Source organism: Oncorhynchus kisutch, linkage group LG21 (genome assembly GCF_002021735.2).
Source record: "Oncorhynchus kisutch isolate 150728-3 linkage group LG21, Okis_V2, whole genome shotgun sequence".
Classification (NCBI taxonomy): Eukaryota; Metazoa; Chordata; class Actinopteri; order Salmoniformes; family Salmonidae; genus Oncorhynchus; species Oncorhynchus kisutch.
Window position 1 is genome coordinate 45,605,435 of NC_034194.2, and position 22,700 is coordinate 45,628,134.

A 22,700-nucleotide genomic window follows, 5' to 3' on the forward strand; every position below is an offset into this window, starting at 1 on the left:
ATACACCACTAGAACAACACAATGTCCATACACCACTAGAACAACACAACACAATGCCCATACACCACCAGAACAACACAATGCCCATACACCACCAGAACAACACAATGCCCATACACCACTAGAACAACACAACACAATGCCCATACACCACTAGAACAACACAACACAATGCCCATACACCACTAGAACAACACAACACAATGCCCATACACCACCAGAACAACACAACACAATGCCCATACACCACCAGAACAACAGTGTCCATACACCACCAGAACAACACAACACAATGCCCATACACCACTAGAACAACACAACACAATGCCCATACACCACTAGAACAACACAACACAATGCCCATACACCACTAGAACAACACAACACAATGCCCATACACCACTAGAACAACACAACACAGTGTCCATACACCACCAGAACAACACAACACAATGCCCATACACCACCAGAACAACACAACACAATGTCCATACACCACTAGAACAACACAATGCCCATACACCACTAGAACAACACAACACAATGCCCATACACCACCAGAACAACACAGTGTCCATACACCACCAGAACAACACAACACAATGCCCATACACCACCAGAACAACACAGTGTCCATACACCACCAGAACAACACAACACAATGCCCATACACCACCAGAACAACACAACACAATGCCCATACACCACTAGAACAACACAATGCCCATACACCACTAGAACAACACAACACAATGCCCATACACCACCAGAACAACACAACACAATGCCCATACACCACTAGAACAACACAACACAATGCCCATACACCACTAGAACAACACAGTGTCCATACACCACTAGAACAACACAACACAATGCCCATACACCACCAGAACAACACAATGCCCATACACCACTAGAACAACACAACACAATGCCCATACACCACTAGAACAACACAACACAATGCCCATACACCACTAGAACAACACAATGCCCATACACCACTAGAACAACACAACACAATGCCCATACACCACTAGAACAACACAACACAATGCCCATACACCACTAGAACAACACAACACAATGCCCATACACCACTAGAACAACACAGTGTCCATACACCACTAGAACAACACAACACAATGCCCATACACCACTAGAACAACACAATGCCCATACACCACCAGAACAACACAATGCCCATACACCACTAGAACAACACAACACAATGTCCATACACCACTAGAACAACACAACACAATGCCCATACACCACTATAACAACACAACACAATGCCCATACACCACTAGAACAACACAACACAATGCCCATACACCACTAGAACAACACAATGCCCATACACCACTAGAACAACACAATGCCCATACACCACTAGAACAACACAATGCCCATACACCACTAGAACAACACAACACAATGCCCATACACCACTAGAACAACACAACACAATGCCCATACACCACTAGAACAACACAACACAATGCCCATACACCACTAGAACAACACAATGCCCATACACCACTAGAACAACACAACACAATGCCCATACACCACTAGAACAACACAACACAATGCCCATACACCACTAGAACAACACAACACAATGCCCATACACCACTAGAACAACACAATGCCCATACACCACTAGAACAACACAATGCCCATACACCACTAGAACAACACAATGCCCATACACCACTAGAACAACACAATGCCCATACACCACCAGAACAACACAACACAATGCCCATACACCACTAGAACAACACAACACAATGCCCATACACCACTAGAACAACACAATGCCCATACACCACTAGAACAACACAATGCCCATACACCACCAGAACAACACAACACAATGCCCATACACCACTAGAACAACACAACACAATGCCCATACACCACTAGAACAACACAATGCCCATACACCACTAGAACAACACAACACTGCAATCTGTCAGTTTAGTTTAAATTTTTTACTTTTCTTCTACAATGTGCATTCACAAGGAAGTGATAATTCAACTGGAGTTTAGCAACCCGAGCCATACATAAATAGTGTTATTTTTAGACGCCTATTTTTGATGAAAAAGATTGTAATGAAATCACCCTGCCAGATTATAATGAAGTGTATGCTACATTTAACACATTGCTTTCTCACCGTTGGAAATGTCGCCCTCGGTCTCGGCGAGACTGAACGTTCACAAGTCGGACGTGATTCAGCCGTTGTTCCCCCATGACGTCTCTCTCTCTAAGCTGCTGGGTGTTCGAACACAGAGAAACTCACCTCAGTATCTTGTACTTCTAGCTAGTGGGTCACCTGCATGGTAGCTTCTTTGTGCTATGTGAAGGCTAGGGTTGCCAAAATCAGATACATTTACCAATATGTTCAGTTTTTACGAGAAATGGATTCCGTTACTACTTCCTTGTTTTTCTGGGAATCTTTCCAACCGTGATTTCTGGGAGACTTGGACATTTTCAGGAAGTTGTGGGATGTTGCAACCCTAGTGAAGGTTGTATTATCAGGAAGTTGTGGGATGTTGCAACCCTAGTGAAGGTTGTATTATCAGGAAGTTGTGGGATGTTGCAACCCTAGTGAAGGTTGTATTACTACTAACCTGTGCCCCCCCGTGTCCCCCCCTCTCCAGTCCGCTGGTCCTCCCAGCTCTGTTTCACCACTGGGTGGCGCTGCAGGAGACCTACTCCATCGTACCACCAATAGAACCATAGAGGTCCTGGCCAGTACTGGCCTGACCACTAAGGCTGTTCTGACTGCCGTCAGCGACCACAGCTGGTGGAAGAACCAGCTCAACTACCTCCGACCACTGCATGTAAGAACGCAAAGGGGTTTCACACACACACACACACGTTAGACACACAAACACACACACACACACACACACACACACACACGTTAGACCACAGCTGGTGGAAGAACCAGCTCAACTACCTCCGACCACTGCATGTAAGAACGCAAAGGGGTTTCACACACACACACGTTAGACACACAAACACACACACACACACACACACACACGTTAGACCACAGCTGGTGGAAGGACTCGCTCAACTACCTCCGACCACTAAGACGTTTGTGTGTCTGTCTGTCTGTGTGTGTGTTTAACTATCCTTGGTCCAGAAGTCCCCACTAGAATAGTAAACAACCAAAAACTGAATAACCAGCTGGGGACATTCTGTTGGTCCCCACAAGGTCCAATGCTATTTCTAGTGGGTTATTGGTTAATTCAATGTTATATTCAGTAATAGTGTCTAGTTAATTTAATGTGTTATATTCAGTAATAGTGTCTAGTTAATTCAATATGTGTTGTACTCTATCCCACGGTAGTAGGTCTGTCTGTCCCCAGGGCTCTATCCCATGGTAGTAGGTCTGTCTCTCTGTCCCCAGGGCTCTATCCCACGGTAGTAGGTCTGTCTCTCTGTCCCCAGGGCTCTATCCCACGGTAGTAGGTCTGTCTGTCCCCAGGGCTCTATCCCACGGTAGTAGGTCGGTCTGTCCCCAGGGCTCTATCCCACGGTCGTAGGTCTGTCTGTCCCCAGGGCTCTATCCCACGGTAGTAGGTCTGTCTGTCTGTTCCCAGGGCTCTATCCCACAGTAGTAGGTCTGTCTGTCTGTCCCCAGGGCTCTATCCCACGGTAGTAGGTCTGTCTGTCTGTCCCCAGGGCTCTATCCCACGGTAGTAGGTCTGTCTGTCCCCAGGGCTGTATCCCAAAGTAGTAGGTCTGTCTGTCTGTCCCCATGGCTCTATCCCACGGTAGTAGGGCTGTCTGTCCCCAGGGCTCTATCCCACGGTAGTAGGGCTATCTGTCCCCAGGGCTCTATCCCACGGTAGTAGGTCTGTCTGTCTGTCCCCAGGGCTCTATCCCACGGTAGTAGGTCTGTCTGTCCCCAGGGCTCTATCCCACAGTAGTAGGTCTGTCTGTCTGTCCTCAGGGCTCTATCCCACGGTAGTAGGTCTGTCTGTCTGTCCCCAGGGTCGGAGTGGAGGCTCCAAGGCTGTAGGAAGAGAGGAGAACAGTGGTCTGGAGAGACAGGGTGTTAACCCCTTCTACCAGGGACTTTTTGATGATCCATATGTAGACCAGGTAAGTTGTGTGTGCTTCTGTTGTTCTATTCCTAACCCTGGTCTCTTCTTAACCCTGGTCTCTTCCTAACCCAGTTCCCTTGTTGTTCTCTTCCTAACCCTGGTCTCTTCCTAACCCTGGTCTCTTCCCAACCCTGGTCTCTTCCCAACCCTGTTCTCTTCCCAACCCTGTTCTCTTCCCAACCCTGGTCTCTTCCCAACCCTGGTCTCTTCCCAACCCTGGTCTCTTCCCAACCCTGGTCTCTTCCCAACCCTGTTATCTTCCCAACCCTGGTCTCTTCCTAACCCTGGTCTCTTCCCAACCCTGTTCTCTTCCCAACCCTGTTCTCTTCCCAACCCTGGTCTCTTCCTAACCCTGGTCTCTTCCCAACCCTGTTCTCTTCCCAACCCTGTTCTCTTCCCAACCCTGTTCTCTTCCCAACCCTGGTCTCTTCCTAACCCTGGTCTCTTCCCAACCCTGTTCTCTTCCTAACCCTGGTCTCTTCCTAACCCTGTTCTCTTCCCAACCCTGTTCTCTTCCCAACCCTGGTCTCTTCCTAACCCTGTTCCCTTCCTAACCCTGTTCTCTTCTTAACCCTGGTCTCTTCCTAACTCTATTAATGGCGTCGGAGGGGATTGCTGCCATTTTAGTCTCCTAACCAACTGTTTTGTTGCATAGTTTGTATCTTATTATGTACATGATGTTGCTGCCATCGTCTCTTATGACCGAAAAATAGCTTCTGGACATCAGAACAGCGATCACTCACCTCAAACTATTTTTCCTTTAATGAGTCTGATGCGAAGGACATACTGGTTTTCCCAGACCAGTCCCAAATCCCTGTCATTCACATGACGAAAAGACAGAGATACAGGGGGCGGAGATCAGGGTGCCTTGTGAGAATTTGTCGGCGGGTGGGTAACCCTCTACCATCTGTTCTATTGGCCAACGTGCGATCACTGGAGAATAAACTGGATGAGCTCCGTTCAAGAAATGATTTATACTTTTACTTTTGATACTTAAGTACATTTAAAACCAAATACTTTTAGACTTTTACTCAAGTAGTATTTTACTGGGTGACTTTCACTTTTACTTGAGTCATTTTCTATTAAGGATATCTTTACTTTTACTCAAGTATGACAATTAGGTACTTTTTACACCTCTGGAGTTGAGTGCACGAAATGCAGAAATGATAAAAGTGTTGAAATTAGTTTTGGGCTGAAGTTGAAATGAACAGTATAAAACAATCAGAATGGAGAGAGAATCACTTAGAATGTATGTGTTGCCACCCTAGGATCACTCACTACTCATAGAGCACCCTGGGATCACTCACTACTCATAAAGCACCCTGGGATCACTCACTACTCATAAAGCACCCTGGGATCACTCACTACTCCTAAAGCACCCTGGGATCACTCACTACTCATAGAGCACCCTGGGATCACTCACTACTCATAAAGCACCCTAGGATCACTCACTACTCATAAAGCACCCTGTGTTCACTACTCACTACTCATAGAGCACCCTGGGATCACTCACTACTCATAGAGCACCCTAGGATCACTCACTACTCATAAAGCACCCTAGGATCACTCACTACTCATAAAGCACCCTGTGTTCACTACTCACTACTCATAGAGCACCCTGGGATCACTCACTACTCATAGAGCACCCTAGGATCACTCACTACTCATAAAGCACCCTGTGTTCACTACTCACTACTCATAGAGCACCCTGGGATCACTCACTACTCATAAAGCACCCTAGGATCACTCACTACTCATAAAGCACCCTGTGTTCACTACTCACTACTCCTAAAGCACCCTGGGATCACTACTCCTAAAGCACCCTAGGATCACTCACTACTCATAAAGCACCCTGGGATCACTCACTACTCATAAAACACCCTGGGATCACTCACTACTCATAAAGCACCCTGGGATCACTCACTACTCATAGAGCACCCTGGGATCACTCACTACTCATAGAGCACCCTGGGATCACTCACTACTCATAGAGCACCCTGGGATCACTCACTACTCATAGAGCACCCTGGGATCACTCACTACTCCTAAAGCACCCTGGGATCACTACTCACTACTCAATAAGCACCCTGGGATCACTACTCATAGAGCACCCTGGGATCACTCACTACTCATAAAGCACCCTGAGATCACTACTCATAAAGCACCCTGAGATCACTACTCATAAAGCACCCTGAGATCACTACTCATAGAGCACACTGGGATCACTACTCACTACTCATAAAGCACCCTGAGATCACTACTCATAGAGCACCCTGGGATCACTACTCACTACTCCTAAAGCACCCTGAGATCACTACTCATAGAGCACACTGGGATCACTACTCATAGAGAACCCTGGGATCACTCACTACTCCTAAAGCACCCTGGGATCACTACTCACTACTCAATAAGCACCCTGGGATCACTACTCACTACTCATAAAGCACACTGGGATCACTACTCACTACTCATAGAGCACCCTGGGATCACTCACTACTCATAGAGCACCCTGGGATCACTACTCACTACTCATAGAGCACCCTGGGATCACTACTCACTACTCATAGAGCACCCTGGGATCACTACTCATAGAGCACCCTGGGATCACTACTCATAAAGCACCCTGGGATCACTACTCATAGAGCACCCTGGGATCACTCACTACTCCTAAAGCACCCTGGGATCACTACTCACTACTCAATAAGCACCCTGGGATCACTACTCACTACTCATAAAGCACCCTGGGATCACTACTCACTACTCATAGAGCACCCTGGGATCACTACTCACTACTCATAGAGCACCCTGGGATCACTACTCATAAAGCACCCTGGGATCACTACTCATAAAGCACCCTGGGATCACTACTCACTACTCATAGAGCACCCTGGGATCACTCACTACTCATAAAGCACCCTGGGATCACTACTCACTACTCATAAAGAACCCTGGGATCACTCACTACTCCTAAAGCACCCTGGGATCACTACTCACTACTCACAAAGCACCCTGGGATCACTACTCACTACTCATAGAGCACCCTGGGATCACTACTCACTACTCATAGAGCACCCTGGGATCACTACTCACTACTCATAGAGCACCCTGGGATCACTCACTACTCCTAAAGCACCCTGGGATCACTACTCACTACTCACAAAGCACCCTGGGATCACTCACTACTCATAGAGCACCCTGGGATCACTACTCATAAAGCACCCTGGGATCACTACTCATAGAGCACCCTGGGATCACTCACTACTCATAGAGCACCCTGGGATCACTACTCACTACTCATAAAGCACCCTGGGATCACTCACTACTCATAGAGCACCCTGGGATCACTCACTACTCAATAAGCACCCTGGGATCACTCACTACTCATAGAGCACCCTGGGATCACTACTCACTACTCAATAAGCACCCTGGGATCACTACTCACTACTCCTAAAGCACCCTGGGATCACTACTCACTACTCACAAAGCACCCTGGGATCACTCACTACTCATAGAGCACCTTGGGATCACTACTCACTACTCATAAAGCACCCTGGGATCACTACTCATAGAGCACCCTGGGATCACTCACTACTCATAGAGCACCCTGGGATCACTACTCACTACTCATAAAGCACCCTGGGATCACTCACTACTCATAGAGCACCCTGGGATCACTCACTACTCAATAAGCACCCTGGGATCACTCACTACTCATAGAGCACCCTGGGATCACTACTCACTACTCAATAAGCACCCTGGGATCACTCACTACTCATAGAGCACCCTGGGATCACTCACTACTGTCCTGTCTTCCTTATATGTCCTGTCTGTCCTGTCTTCCCTATATGTGCTGTCTGTCCTGTCTGTCCTGTCTTCCCTATATGTGCTGTCTGTCCTGTCTGTCCTGTCTTCCCTATATGTGCTGTCTGTCCTGTCTGTCCTGTCTTCCCTATATGTGCTGTCTGTCCTGTCTGTCCTGTCTTCCTTATATGTGCTGTCTGTCCTGTCTTCCCTGTCTGTCTGTCCGTCCTGTCTTCCCTATATGTCCTGTCTGTCCTGTCTTCCCTGTCTGTCTGTCCCGTCTGTCTGTCCTGTCTTCCCTATATGTCTGGTCTGTCCTGTCTTCCCTATATGACCTGTCTGGTCTGTCCTGTCTTCCCTATATGACCTGTCTGTCTGTCTCTGTCTGTCCTGTCTGTCCTGTCCTGTCTCTGTCCTGTCTGTCCTGTCTCTGTCCTGTCTGTCCTGTCCTGTCTCTGTCCTGTCCTGTCTGTCTCTGTCTGTCCTGTCTGTCTGTCCTGTCCTGTCCGTCTTGTTGTTCCTCTTTATACACTGAGTATGGTTGCATGCTATAATACGATTATTAAGTCAGATGAATATAATAGTTTGATTTAAACGTTCACTTGCTTTGCAAGAATAACAATTTCCCTAACAATCCTGAAATCAGGAGGATACCCGAGGGGACTTTGATGAGGGCAGAAAATCAGCAATCAATTTAAGTTATACCCCAGCGCCAATGTTATTTATGTGATGCATATTTTATTCTGAATTCAGACATATAAAGTCTATATGGGAACTATTATTAATTCTTTGTTTTCCGAACTTTTGTCACAAAACAAAACAAAAAGGGGTCTCCGGCTCGAGCTACAGCCCATAATAACTACAGCCCATAATAACTACAGCCCATAATAACTACAGCCCAGATACAATAGACTGCTGTGACTCTGAAGGCGTTTACATAATAACTACTACCAGATTCAATAGACCGCTGTGACTCTGAAGGCGTTTACATAATAACTACTACTAGATACAATAGACCGCTGTGACTCTGAAGGCGTTTACATAATAACTACTACTAGATTCAATAGACCGCTGTGACTCTGAAGGCGTTTACATAATAACTACTACTAGATTCAATAGACCGCTGTGACTCTGAAGGCGTTTACATAATAACTACTACCAGATTCAATAGACCGCTGTGACTCTGAAGGCGTTTACATAATAACTACTACTAGATACAATAGACCACTGTGACTCTGAAGGCGTTTACATAATAACTACTACCAGATTCAATAGACCGCTGTGACTCTGAAGGCGTTTACATAATAACTACAGCCCAGATACAATAGACCGCTGTGACTCTGAAGGCGTTTACATAATAACTACTACTAGATACAATAGACCACTGTGACTCTGAAGGCGTTTACATAATAACTACTACTAGATACAATAGACCGCTGTGACTCTGAAGGCGTTTACATAATAACTACTACTAGATACAATAGACCACTGTGACTCTGAAGGCGTTTACATAATAACTACTACTAGATACAATAGACCGCTGTGACTCTGAAGGCGTTTACATAATAACTACTACTAGATACAATAGACCGCTGTGACTCTGAAGGCGTTTACATAATAACTACAGCCCAGATACAATAGACCGCTGTGACTCTGAAGGCGTTTACATAATAACTACTACTAGATACAATAGACCGCTGTGACTCTGAAGGCGTTTACATAATAACTACTACTAGATACAATAGACCGCTGTGACTCTGAAGGCGTTTACATAATAACTACTACTAGATACAATAGACCGCTGTGACTCTGAAGGCGTTTACATAATAACTACTACTAGATACAATAGACCGCTGTGACTCTGAAGGCGTTTACATAATAACTACTACCAGATTCAATAGACCGCTGTGACTCTGAAGGCGTTTACATAATAACTACAGCCCAGATACAATAGACCGCTGTGACTCTGAAGGCGTTTACATAATAACTACTACCAGATTCAATAGACCGCTGTGACTCTGAAGGCGTTTACATAATAACTACTACTAGATACAATAGACCGCTGTGACTCTGAAGGCGTTTACATAATAACTACTACTAGATACAATAGACCGCTGTGACTCTGAAGGCGTTTACATAATAACTACAGCCCAGATACAATAGACCACTGTGACTCTGAAGGCGTTAACATACAGTGCCTTGCGAAAGTATTCGGCCCCCTTGTACTTTGCGACCTTTTGCCACATTTCAGGCTTCAAACATAAAGATATAAAACTGTATTTTTTTGTGAAGAATCAACAACAAGTGGGACACAATCATGAAGTGGAACGACATTTATTGGATATTTCAAACTTTTTTAAACAAATCAAAAACGGACAAATTGGGCGTGTAGTTTACATGTGAAGTGTTGGTCCCGTGTTTCATGAGCTGAAATAAAAGATCCCAGAAATGTTCCAGATTATTTATATAAAATGTAGCAGTTCTGCCAAGATAATCAAAATCAAATGTTATTGGTCACATGGTTAGCAGATGTTATTGTGGATGTAGCTAAATGCTTTTGTTTCTAGCTCCGACAGTGTGGTAATAACTAACAATTCACAACATATACCCTAAATACACTTAAATCTAAGTAAGGAATGGATTATATATATATATATACACACACACACAATGATTCCTAGTCTATGTCTATAGGCAGCAGTCTCAAATGTGCTGGAGATGGCTGTTTAACAGTCTGATGGCCTTGAGATAGAAGCTGTTTTTCAGTCTCTCGGTCCCAGCTTTGATGCACCTGTACTGACCTCGCCTTCTGGATGGTAGCAGGGTGAACAGGCAGTGGCTTGGGTGGTTGTTGTCCTTGATGATCTTTATGGCCTTCCTGTGACATCGGGTGCTGTAGGTGTCCAGGAGGGAAGTTTGCCCCCGGTAATACGTTGGGAATACCACACCACCCTCTGGAGAGCTTTGTGGGCGGTACAGTTGCCTAACCAGGCGGTGATAAAGCGTGTGCGTCTGTAAAAGTTTCTGAGGGTTTTAGGTGCCAAGCCAAATTTCTTCAGCCTCCTGAGGTTGAAGAGGCTCTGTTGCGCGTTCTTCACAACACTGTCTGTGTGGGTGGACCATTTAATTTTGTCAGTGATGTGTTTACTGAGGAAATTGAAGCTTTCCACCTTCTCCACTGCGATCCCGTCAATGTGGATAGGGGGGTGCTCCCTCTGCTGTTTCCATCCACCTGACAGGTGTGGCATATCAAGAAGCCGATTAAACAGCATGATCATTACACTTTGTGCTGGGGACAATAAAAGGCCACTTTGCAAGTGTGTAGTTTTGTCACACAACACAATAATAACTAACCGCTCAAGTGTACCAAGTTTTGAGGGAGTGTGCAATTGGCATGCTGACTGCAACAATGTCCACCAGAACAGTTGAATGTTCATTTCTCAACCATATGCTGCCAACCGGTTAACCGGCCTCGTGTAACCACGCCAACCCAGGACATCCACACCCGGGCTTCTTCACCTGTGGGATTGTCTGGGGGGGGGGGGGGGGGGGGGGGGGGGGGGGGGGGGGGTTATTTTGTAATGTAATGAAGCCAGTTTGTGGGGAAAAACTCATTCTGATTGGCTAGGCTCCCCAGTGGGTGGGCCTATGGCCTCCCAGGCCCACCCATGACTTCACCCCTTCTCATTCTAAACCTCGTGTCTCTCTCAGAGTGAAGATGTGTATGGGTCGTATGATGCCGTACCTCAGGAGCAGTTTGCTGAGGTTCTACTGCGGACTGGGAAGCTGGCTGAGACCAAGACAGAGGGACAGACTCTGTTCCCTGCTACAGAGGGTAATATACAAACACACACTGAGGAAGAGGGGGAGGGAGGGAGGGAGTGAGGAAGACAGAGAGGAAGGGGGAAGGGAGAGAGACAGAGGGACAGACCCTGTTCCCTGCTACAGAGGGTAATATACAAACACACACTGAGGGAGGGAGGGAGGGAGGGAGAGAGGGGGAAGGGAGGGAGGGAGGGAGGGAGGGAGGGGGAAGGGAGAGAGAGAGGGAGGGAGAGGGGAAGGGAGAGAGAGAGGGAGGGACAGACCCTGTTCCCTGCTACAGAGGGTAATACACAAACACACACTGAGGGAGAGAAAAAATACCACTAACCTCAACCCATATTTTTGTTTTAGTTTCCTTTTTGTACTTTAACTATTTGCACATCGTTACAACACTGTATATAGACATGATATGACATATGAAATTATTATTATTTTGGTACTTTTGTGAGTGTAATGTTCACTGTTAATTTGTATTGTTTTTTCACATTTTGTTTATATATTTCACTTGCTTTGGTAATGTAAACATATGTTTCCCATGCCAATAAAGCCCGAGGGAGGGAGGGACTGTTCTAGTGCCCTCGCCAATTAATTTATAAATATGTTGAAGAGGGTGGGGCTTAAGCTGCATCCCTGTCTCACCCCACGGCCTTGTGGGAAGAAATGTGTTTTTTGCCATTTTTAACCGCACACTTGTTTGTGTACATAGATGCTATAATGTCGTATGTTTCCCCCCGAACACCACTTTCCATCAGTTTGTATACCAGGCCCTCGTGCCAAATTGAGTCAAACATTTTTTAAATCAACAAAGCATGAGAAGACATTGTTTGTTTGTTTGTCAATTAGGGTGAATATGTGTCTGTTGTACGGTAATTTGGTAAAAAGCCAATTTGACATTTGTTCAGTACATTGTTTTCGCTGAGGAAATGGACAAGTCTGCTGTTAATGATAATGCAGAGGATTTTCCTAAGGTTGCTGTTGACCCATATCCCCCAGTAGTTATTGGGGTCAAATTTGGTTCCAAATATTGGGGAAGATGCCGGAGCTGAGGATGATGTTAAAGAGTTTTAGTATAGCCAATTGGAATTTGTGGTCTGTATATTTATATATATATCATTTCATTGAGGATACCATCAACACCACAGGTCTTTTTGGGTTGGAGGGTTTTTATTTTGTCCTGTAGTTCATTCAATGTAATTGGAGAATCCAGTGGGTTCTGGAATCCAGTGGGTTCTGGAATCCAGTGGGTTCTGGAATCCAGTGGGTTCTGGTCTTTAATAGTTGATTCTAAGATGTGTTGTTTATTTTGTATATATTTTTGCAATTCATTCATTGTTATAGAGTGGTTTACCCATACATTCTTTGTTATAGAGTGGTTTACCCATACATTCTTTGTTATAGAGTGGTTTACCCATACATTCTTTGTTATAGAGTGGTTTACCCATACATTCTTTGTTATAGAGTGGTTTACCCATACATTCTTTGTTATAGAGTGGTTTACCCATACATTCTTTGTTATAGAGTGGTTTACCCATACATTCTTTGTTATAGAGTGGTTTACCCATACATTCTTTGTTATAGAGTGGTTTACCCATACATTCTTTGTTATAGAGTGGTTTACCCATACATTCTTTGTTATAGAGTGGTTTACCCATACATTCTTTGTTATAGAGTGGTTTACCCATACATTCTTTGTTATAGAGTGGTTTACCCATACATTCTTTGTTATAGAGTGGTTTACCCATACATTCTTTGTTATAGAGTGGTTTACCCATACATTCTTTATAGGGCTAAACAGATTGGAGAAGTGGTTTATCCAAACATCTCCGTTTTAGATCATTATTTGTTGTTTGTTTCGAGTTTTCCAATTTTCCCAGAAATGGTTAGATTCTATTTCTTCTGAGCTGATTTCTGACGTGCTGTTCCTTCTTTTTCCGTAGTTTATTTTTGATTTAGTGATTCTCCATAGTGAAGGAGTAGACTAAATTTTTATATTTGATAGGGAAGCTGAGAGGTCAAATATACTGTTTAGATGTTCTACCTTCACTATTACAGTGGAACATTTAGTCCAGGACATTGTCTAGAAGGGATTGAATTTGTTGTTGCTTAATTGTTTTTTGTTAGATTTCCACACTACTCTCCTTCCATCTATAGCATTTCTTAATATTACTGAGTTCCTTTGGCTTTAATGCCTCATGATTGAGTATTGCTCTTTTCAAATAGAGTGATTTTGCTTATGTTGTCCTAGTTGTGCCTAGGGGGGCATATGGGGGAGGGAATGCTGTCACCTGCAGGCAGGTGTTTATCCTCCTGTGTGCTGAGGGTGTCAGGTTCTTGTCCGGTTCTGGCATTTAGGTCGCCACAGACTAGTACATGTCCCTGGGCCTGGAAATGATTGATCTCCCCCTCCAGGATGGAGAAGCTGTCTTCATTAAAGTGTGGATACTAGTGGGGGTATATACTGTAGGATGGAGAAGCTGTCTTCATTAAAGTGGGGATTCTAGTGGGGGGGATATAGGTAGGATGGAGAAGCTGTCTTCATTAAAGTGTGGGGATTCTAGTGGGGGGGATATACTGTAGGATGGAGAAGCTGTCTTCATTAAAGTGTGGGGATTCTAGTGGGGGGATATACTGTAGGATGGAGAAGCTGTCTTCATTAAAGTGTGGGGATACTAGTGGGGGGGATATACTGTAGGATGGAGAAGCTGTCTTCATTAAAGTGGGGATACTAGTGGGGGGATATACTGTAGGATGGAGAAGCTGTCTTCATTAAAGTGGGGATTCTAGTGGGGGGGATATACTGTAGGATGGAGAAGCTGTCTTCATTAAAGTGGGGATTCTAGTGGGGGGGATATAGGTAGGATGGAGAAGCTGTCTTCATTAAAGTGGGGATTCTAGTGGGGGGATATACTGTAGGATGGAGAAGCTGTCTTCATTAAAGTGGGGATACTAGTGGGGGGATATACTGTAGGATGGAGAAGCTGTCTTCATTAAAGTGGGGATTCTAGTGGGGGGATATACTGTAGGATGGAGAAGCTGTCTTCATTAAAGTGTGGGGATACTAGTGGGGGGATATACTGTAGGATGGAGAAGCTGTCTTCATTAAAGTGGGGATACTAGTGGGGGGATATACTGTAGGATGGAGAAGCTGTCTTCATTAAAGTGGGGATACTAGTGGGGGGATATACTGTAGGATGGAGAAGCCGTCTTCATTAAAGTGGGGATTCTAGTGGGGGGGATATAGGTAGGATGGAGAAGCTGTCTTCATTAAAGTGGGGATTCTAGTGGGGGGATATACTGTAGGATGGAGAAGCTGTCTTCATTAAAGTGGGGATACTAGTGGGGGGATATACTGTAGGATGGAGAAGCTGTCTTCATTAAAGTGGGGATTCTAGTGGGGGGATATACTGTAGGATGGAGAAGCTGTCTTCATTAAAGTGTGGGGATACTAGTGGGGGGATATACTGTAGGATGGAGAAGCTGTCTTCATTAAAGTGGGGATACTAGTGGGGGGATATACTGTAGGATGGAGAAGCTGTCTTCATTAAAGTGGGGATACTAGTGGGGGGATATACTGTAGGATGGAGAAGCTGTCTTCATTAAAGTGGGGATACTAGTGGGGGGATATACTGTAGGATGGAGAAGCTGTCTTCATTAAAGTGGGGATTCTAGTGGGGGGGATATACTGTAGGATGGAGAAGCTGTCTTCATTGACCCATAGTGTAGGTGTTTGTCCCCTAGTGGGGGGATATAGGTAGCACACAGGATGACATCATTTACATTCAATCGGCTCTCCTGTAAAGTCGAGACTTGCGACATACGCCTAGTTTCCCCAATCGGGTAACTTCTTGCTGTCTGATATGGGGGAGGACTATATAGTGTGTGGTCAGGGTTTGTTTGGGGGGGTATTAGCTGATTGGGGTGTGGCTGGGGATGCTGTGGTCTGGGTGTAGGTCCTCTGGGCGTGGGTTCTCTCGGTGCAGGTCCTGGTCAGGGTTTGTTTGGGGGGGTATTATTCACCAGCTGTATGGTGGCAGGGAGAAAGTGTTTTGATGGTGGAGTTCAGCTTTAGTCCCTCCTCCTCTCTCTTGATGGTGGAGTTCAGCTTTAGTCCCTCCTCCTCTCTCTTGATGGTAGAGTTCAGCTTTAGTCCCTCCTCTCTCTTGGTAGAGTTCAGCTTTAGTCCCTCCTGCTCCTCTCTCTTGGTAGAGTTCAGCTTTAGTCCCTCCTCCTCTCCCTCTCTTGGTAGAGTTCAGCTTTAGTCCCTCCTCTCTCTTGGTAGAGTTCAGCTTTAGTCCCTCCTCCTCTCCCTTGATGGTGGAGTTCAGCTTTAGTCCCTCCTCCTCTCCCTTGATGGTGGAGTTCAGCTTTAGTCCCTCCTCCTCTCCCTCTCTTGGTAGAGTTCAGCTTTAGTCCCTCCTCCTCTCCCTCTCTTGGTAGAGTTCAGCTTTAGTCCCTCCTCTCCCTTGATGGTGGAGTTCAGCTTTAGTCCCTCCTCCTCTCCCTTGATGGTGGAGTTCAGCTTTAGTCCCTCCTCCTCTCCCTCTCTTGGTAGAGTTCAGCTTTAGTCCCTCCTCCTCTCCCTCTCTTGGTAGAGTTCAGCTTTAGTCCCTCCTCTCTCTTGGTAGAGTTCAGCTTTAGTCCCTCCTCCTCTCCCTTGATGGTGGAGTTCAGCTTTAGTCCCTCCTCCTCTCCCTTGATGGTGGAGTTCAGCTTTAGTCCCTCCTCCTCTCCCTCTCTTGGTAGAGTTCAGCTTTAGTCCCTCCTCCTCTCCCTCTCTTGGTAGAGTTCAGCTTTAGTCCCTCCTCCTCTCCCTCTCTTGGTAGAGTTCAGCTTTAGTCCCTCCTCCTCTCCCTCTCTTGGTAGAGTTCAGCTTTGCTCTCTCGCTGTCTCTCACTCACTCACTCTCTCGTGCTCTCTTCTCCTCGCTCTCGTTCTCGTTCGCTCTCTCGCTCATTCTCTCGCTCGCTCTCAATCTCTCGCCCTATCACATAGTGCTTGAGGTACTTTAAGCACTTCATTTAGGAAATTCAAGTACTTGGATTATCTTGAAAACCAGACATTATCTCAAGTTGGTACTTCACAAGTACTTGATTTATAATGAGGAGAACAGAAAACGATCGAATATGTTCATATGAAAAATGTATTGGTCTTGAAAAGTACGTTTTATTTCCCCACGTGTTTCGCTCTCTTGTTGTCGCTCATTCTACCCACAATGCCACTCAGGTACAGAACTGACTGATTAGGTGCCGCCAAATGTTCCATTGGGAGCTGATATGCCGGGCAAATGTGGATCCTGTCTGGCAGATATTGATGTTTATGAATGGGTTTTGCCAGACCCAACCAGGGATGTAGTGGAAAGGAAATGGCGTTTACTCACTGTTTTATTTTGTTAATGATAGTTTAGCCACTAATTATTGCATTCCCGGTATTCATCTCTCTCTTGATGGTAGAGTTCAGCTTTAGTCCCTCCTCTCTCTTGATGGTAGAGTTCAGCTTTAGTCCCTCCTCTCTCTCTTGATGGTAGAGTTCAGCTTTAGTCCCTCCTCTCTCTCTTGATAGTAGAGTTCAGCTTTAGTCCCTCCTCTCTCTCTTGATGGTAGAGTTCAGCTTTAGTCCCTCCTCTCTCTCTTGATGGTAGAGTTCAGCTTTAGTCCCTCCTCTCTCTTGATGGTAGAGTTCAGCTTTAGTCCCTCCTCTCTCTCTTGATGGTAGAGTTCAGCTTTAGTCCCTCCTCTCTCTCTTGATAGTAGAGTTCAGCTTTAGTCCCTCCTCTCTCTCTTGATGGTAGAGTTCAGCTTTAGTCCCTCCTCTCTCTCTTGATGGTGGAGTTCAGCTTTAGTCCCTCCTCTCTCTTGATGGTAGGGTTCAGATTTAGTCCCTCCTCTCTCTTGATGGTAGAGTTCAGCTTTAGTCCCTCCTCTCTCTTGATGGTAGAGTTCAGCTTTAGTCCCTCCTCTCTCTCCCTCTCCCACCGCTCCGCCTCTCCTCCACACTCTCTCTCAATTACATTTCAGTTGTAAGGTCTTTATTGGCATGGGAAACATGAAATGTTAACATTACCAAAGCAAGTGAAGTCCCCCCACTCTTTCTCAGGTCAATTCAAGGGGCTTTATTGGCATGGGAAACACATGTTATCGTTTCCTGTCTCTCTCTCTCTCTCAGTACTGCTGCAGCTGGCCAGTGACGCCTTTCCCAGAGACATGACCCTGGCTCTGGCCTATCTCCTGGCTCTGCCGCAGGTAACACACACGCTCTGCTCTCTGATTGGTCAGTTACATTCATCCGTATGCTGACCTCTTTTCACCTGTATACTCCACACTGGTACCCCCCGGTATCCCCCCCCCAGGTCCTGGATGCTAACAGGTGTTTTGAGACGCAGTCCCACTCGGCCCTGTCCCTGCAGCTAGCAGCCTACTACTATAGTCTACAGATCTACAACCACCTGGTCCCATGCCTCAAGGCCAACACACACACTCTCTACAGGGTGAGTACACGGTGTGTTTGAGGTGTGTGTAGTTCGGCCTACTACTATAGCCATAGGTGTGGTGTCTAATGAGCTAAGCTTCCCAAAATGGTCCATAAAATGGACCTACGGGGTTCTACGTTGTTGATTGTTGTATGAAACGGACCTACGGGGTTCTGGGTTGTTGATTGTTGATAGCTGCAGGCAGAACAGTTGAAACTGGAGCAGCAGCATGGCCAGGTGGACTGGGGACAGCAAGGAGTCATCAGGTCAGGTAGTCCTGAGGCATGGTCCTAGGGTTCAGGTCCTCCGAGAGAGAGAAAGAAAGAGAGAAGGAGAGAATTAGAGAGAGCACACTGAAATTCACACAGGACATCGGATAGGACAGGAGAAGTACTCCAGATATAACAAACTGACCCTAGCCCCCCGACACATAAACTACTGCAGCATAAATACTGGAGGCTGAGACAGGAGGGGTCAGGAGACACTGTGGCCCCATCTGAGGACACCCCCGGACAGGGCCAAACAGGAAGGATATAACAAACTGACCCCAGCCCCCCGACACATAAACTACTGCAGCATAAATACTGGAGGCTGAGACAGGAGGGGTCAGGAGACACTGTGGCCCCATCTGAGGACACCCCCGGACAGGGCCAAACAGGAAGGATATAACAGACTGACCCCAGCCCCCCGACACATAAACTACTGCAGCATAAATACTGGAGACGGGAGGGGACGGGAGACACTGTGGCCCCATCTGAGGACACCCCCGGACAGGGCCAAACAGGAAGGATATAACAGACTGACCCCAGCCCCCCGACACATAAACTACTGCAGCATAAATACTGGAGGCTGAGACAGGAGGGGTCAGGAGACACTGTGGCCCCATCTGAGGACACCCCCGGACAGGGCCAAACAGGAAGGATATAACAAACTGACCCCAGCCCCCCGACACATAAACTACTGCAGCATAAATACTGGAGGCTGAGACAGGAGGGGACGGGAGACACTGTGGCCCCATCTGAGGCCCCCCCCGGACAGGGCCAAACAGGAAGGATATAACAAACTGACCCCAGCCCCCCGACACATAAACTACTGCAGCATAAATACTGGAGGCTGAGACAGGAGGGGACGGGAGACACTGTGGCCCCATCTGAGGACACCCCCGGACAGGGCCAAACAGGAAGGATATAACAGACTGACCCCAGCCCCCCGACACATAAACTACTGCAGCATAAATACTGGAGACGGGAGGGGACGGGAGACACTGTGGCCCCATCTGAGGACACCCCCGGACAGGGCCAAACAGGAAGGATATAACAAACTGACCCCAGCCCCCCGACACATAAACTACTGGAGCATAAATACTGGAGACGGGAGGGGACGGGAGACACTGTGGCCCCATCTGAGGACACCCCCGGACAGGGCCAAACAGGAAGGATATAACAGACTGACCCTAGCCCCCCGACACATAAACTACTACAGCATAAGTACTGGAGACGGGAGGGGACGGGAGACACTGTGGCCCCATCTGAGGACACCCCCGGACAGGGCCAAACAGGAAGGATATAACAAACTGACCCCAGCCCCCCGACACATAAACTACTGCAGCATAAGTACTGGAGACAGGAGGTGTCAGGAGACACTGTGGCCCCATCCGATGATACCCCCGGACAGGGCCAAACAGGCAAGATATAACCCCACCCACTTTGCCAAAGCACAGCCCCCACACCACTAGAGGGATATCTTCAACCACCAACTTACCATCCTGAGACAAGGCCGAGTATAGCCCACAATGATCTCCACCACGGCACAACCCAAGGGGGGCGCCAACCCGGACAGGAAGATCACGTCATTGACTCCACCCACTCAAGTGACGCACCCCTCCTAGGGGCGGTATGAAAGAGCCCCAGTAAGCCAGTGACTCAGCCCCTGTAATAGGGTTAGAGGCAGAGAATCCCAGTGGAAAGAGGGGAACCGGCCAGGCAGAGACAGCAAGGGCGGTTCGTTGCTCCAGAGCCTTTCCATTCACCTTCACACTCCTGGGCCAGACTACACTCAATCATATGACCCACTGACGAGAAAAGTCTTCAGTAAAGACTTAAAGGTTGAGACTGAGTCTGCGTCTCTGACATGGGTAGGCAGACAGTTCCATAAAAATGGAGCTCTATAGGAGAAAGCCCTGCCTCCAGCTGTTTGCTTAGAAATTCTAGGGACAATTAGGAGGCCTGCGTCTTGTAACCGTAGCGTACGTGTAGGTATGTACGGTAGGACCAAATCAGAGAGATAGGTAGGAGCAAGCCCATGTAATGCTTTGTAGGTTAGCAGTAAAACCTTGAAATCAGCCCTTGCTTTGACAGGAAACCAGTGTAGAGAGGCTAGCAGTGGTTGGGGTTGTTGTTTATCAGTGGTATTCTGTGGTGGTAGGGGTTGTTGTTTATCAGTGGTATTCTGTGGTGGTAGGGGTTGTTGTTTATCAGTGGTTTTCTGTGGTGGTAGGGGTTGTTTATCAGTGGTTTTCTGTGGTGGTAGGGGTTGCTTATCAGTGGTATTCTGTGGTAGTAGGGGTTGTTGTTTATCAGTGGTATTCTGTGGTGGTAGTGGTTGTTTATCAGTGGTATTCTGTGGTGGTAGGGGTTGTTGTTTATCAGTGGTATTCTGTGGTGGTAGGGGTGGTTGTTTATCAGTGGTATTCTGTGGTGGTAGGGGTTGTTTATCAGTGGTATTCTGTGGTGGTAGGGGTTGTTGTTTATCAGTGGTATTCTGTGGTGGTAGGGGTTGTTGTTTATCAGTGGTATTCTGTGGTGGTAGTGGTTGTTGTTTATCAGTGGTATTCTGTGGTGGTAGTGGTTGTTGTTTATCAGTGGTATTCTGTGGTGGTAGTGGTTGTTTATCAGTGGTATTCTGTGGTGGTAGTGGTTGTTTATCAGTGGTATTCTGTGGTGGTAGTGGTTGTTTATCAGTGGTATTCTGTGGTGGTAGGCGTTGTTTATCAGTGGTATTCTGTGGTGGTAGGGGTTGTTTATCAGTGGTATTCTGTGGTGGTAGTGGTTGTTTATCAGTGGTATTCTGTGGTGGTAGTGGTTGTTTATCAGTGGTATTCTGTGGTGGTAGGGGTTGTTGTTTATCAGTGGTATTCTGTGGTGGTAGTGGTTGTTTATCAGTGGTATTCTGTGGTGGTAGGGGTTGTTTATCAGTGGTATTCTGTGGTGGTAGTGGTTGTTTATCAGTGGTATTCTGTGGTGGTAGTGGTTGTTTATCAGTGGTATTCTGTGGTGGTAGGGGTTGTTTATCAGTGGTATTCTGTGGTGGTAGGGGTTGTTGTTTATCAGTGGTATTCTGTGGTGGTAGGGGTTGTTGTTTATCAGTGGTATTCTGTGGTGGTAGGGGTTGTTGTTTATCAGTGGTATTCTGTGGTGGTAGGGGTTGTTGTTTATCAGTGGTATTCTGTGGTGGTAGGGGTTGTTGTTTATCAGTGGTATTCTGTGGTGGTAGGGGTTGTTGTTTATCAGTGGTATTCTGTGGTGGTAGGGGTTGTTGTTTATCAGTGGTATTCTGTGGTGGTAGTGGTTGTTTATCAGTGGTATTCTGTGGTGGTAGTGGTTGTTTATCAGTGGTATTCTGTGGTGGTAGTGGTTGTTTATCAGTGGTATTCTGTGGTGGTAGTGGTTGCCAGTTCTTTGTTCTGTTCTTAAGCTGCTCCTTCTTGATGAGACAGGATTGTCTTTACTGTGGCACACACTGGCACTCACACACTGGCACTCACACACTGGCACTCACACACTGGCACTCACACACTGGCACTCACACACTGGCAGGCACTCACACACTGGCTGGCACTCACACACTGGCACTCACACATTGGCACGCTGCACTTTCTCTGTCTCTCCCCTGTCTCTGTCTCTCTCTCTCTCCCCTCTCTCTCTGTCTCTCTCTCTCTCTCTGTCTCTCTCTGTCTCTCTCTCTCTCCCCTCTCTCTCTCTCTCTCTCTGTCTCTCTCTCTCTGTCTCTCTGTCTCTCTCAATTCAATTCGAAGGGCTTTATTGGCATGGGAAACGTGTTAACATTGCCAAAGTAAGTGAGGTAGATAATATACAAAAGGAAACTATAGGCAATTAGCAAGACATCCCCAATAAAGGAGTGGTTCTGCAGACCACTTCTCAGTTCCTATGCTTCCTGGCTGATTTTTTGGTCACTTTTGAATGCTGGCAGTGTTTTCACTCTAGTGGTAGCATGAGACGGAGTCTACAACCCACACAAGTGGCTCAGGTAGTGCAGCTCATCCTGGATGGCACATCAATGCGAGCTGTGGCAAGGTTTGCTGTGTCTGTCAGCGTAGTGTCCAGAGCACAGAGGCGCTACCAGGAGACAGGCCAGTACATCAGGAGACGTGGAGGAGGCCGTAGGAGGGCAACAACCCAGCAGCAGGACCGCTACCTCCGCCTTTGCAAGGAGGAGCAGGAGGAGCACTGCCAGAG

The 22,700-nt window shown here is 46.7% G+C and overlaps 1 protein-coding gene across 1 annotated transcript in view; it reads left to right on the top strand.

Annotated features, from left to right (window-relative positions):
• The window catches only part of nbas (NBAS subunit of NRZ tethering complex), a gene marked incomplete in the record, with an annotated part of 268,490 nt that overhangs the window by 150,385 nt on the left and 95,405 nt on the right, over positions 1-22,700 (top strand). Inside the window, 5 exon segments of the mRNA XM_031800528.1 lie at positions 2,676-2,858; positions 4,021-4,131; positions 11,646-11,769; positions 17,922-17,998; positions 18,106-18,243. Of these exon segments, the coding sequence (XP_031656388.1) occupies positions 2,676-2,858; positions 4,021-4,131; positions 11,646-11,769; positions 17,922-17,998; positions 18,106-18,243 (633 nt within the window).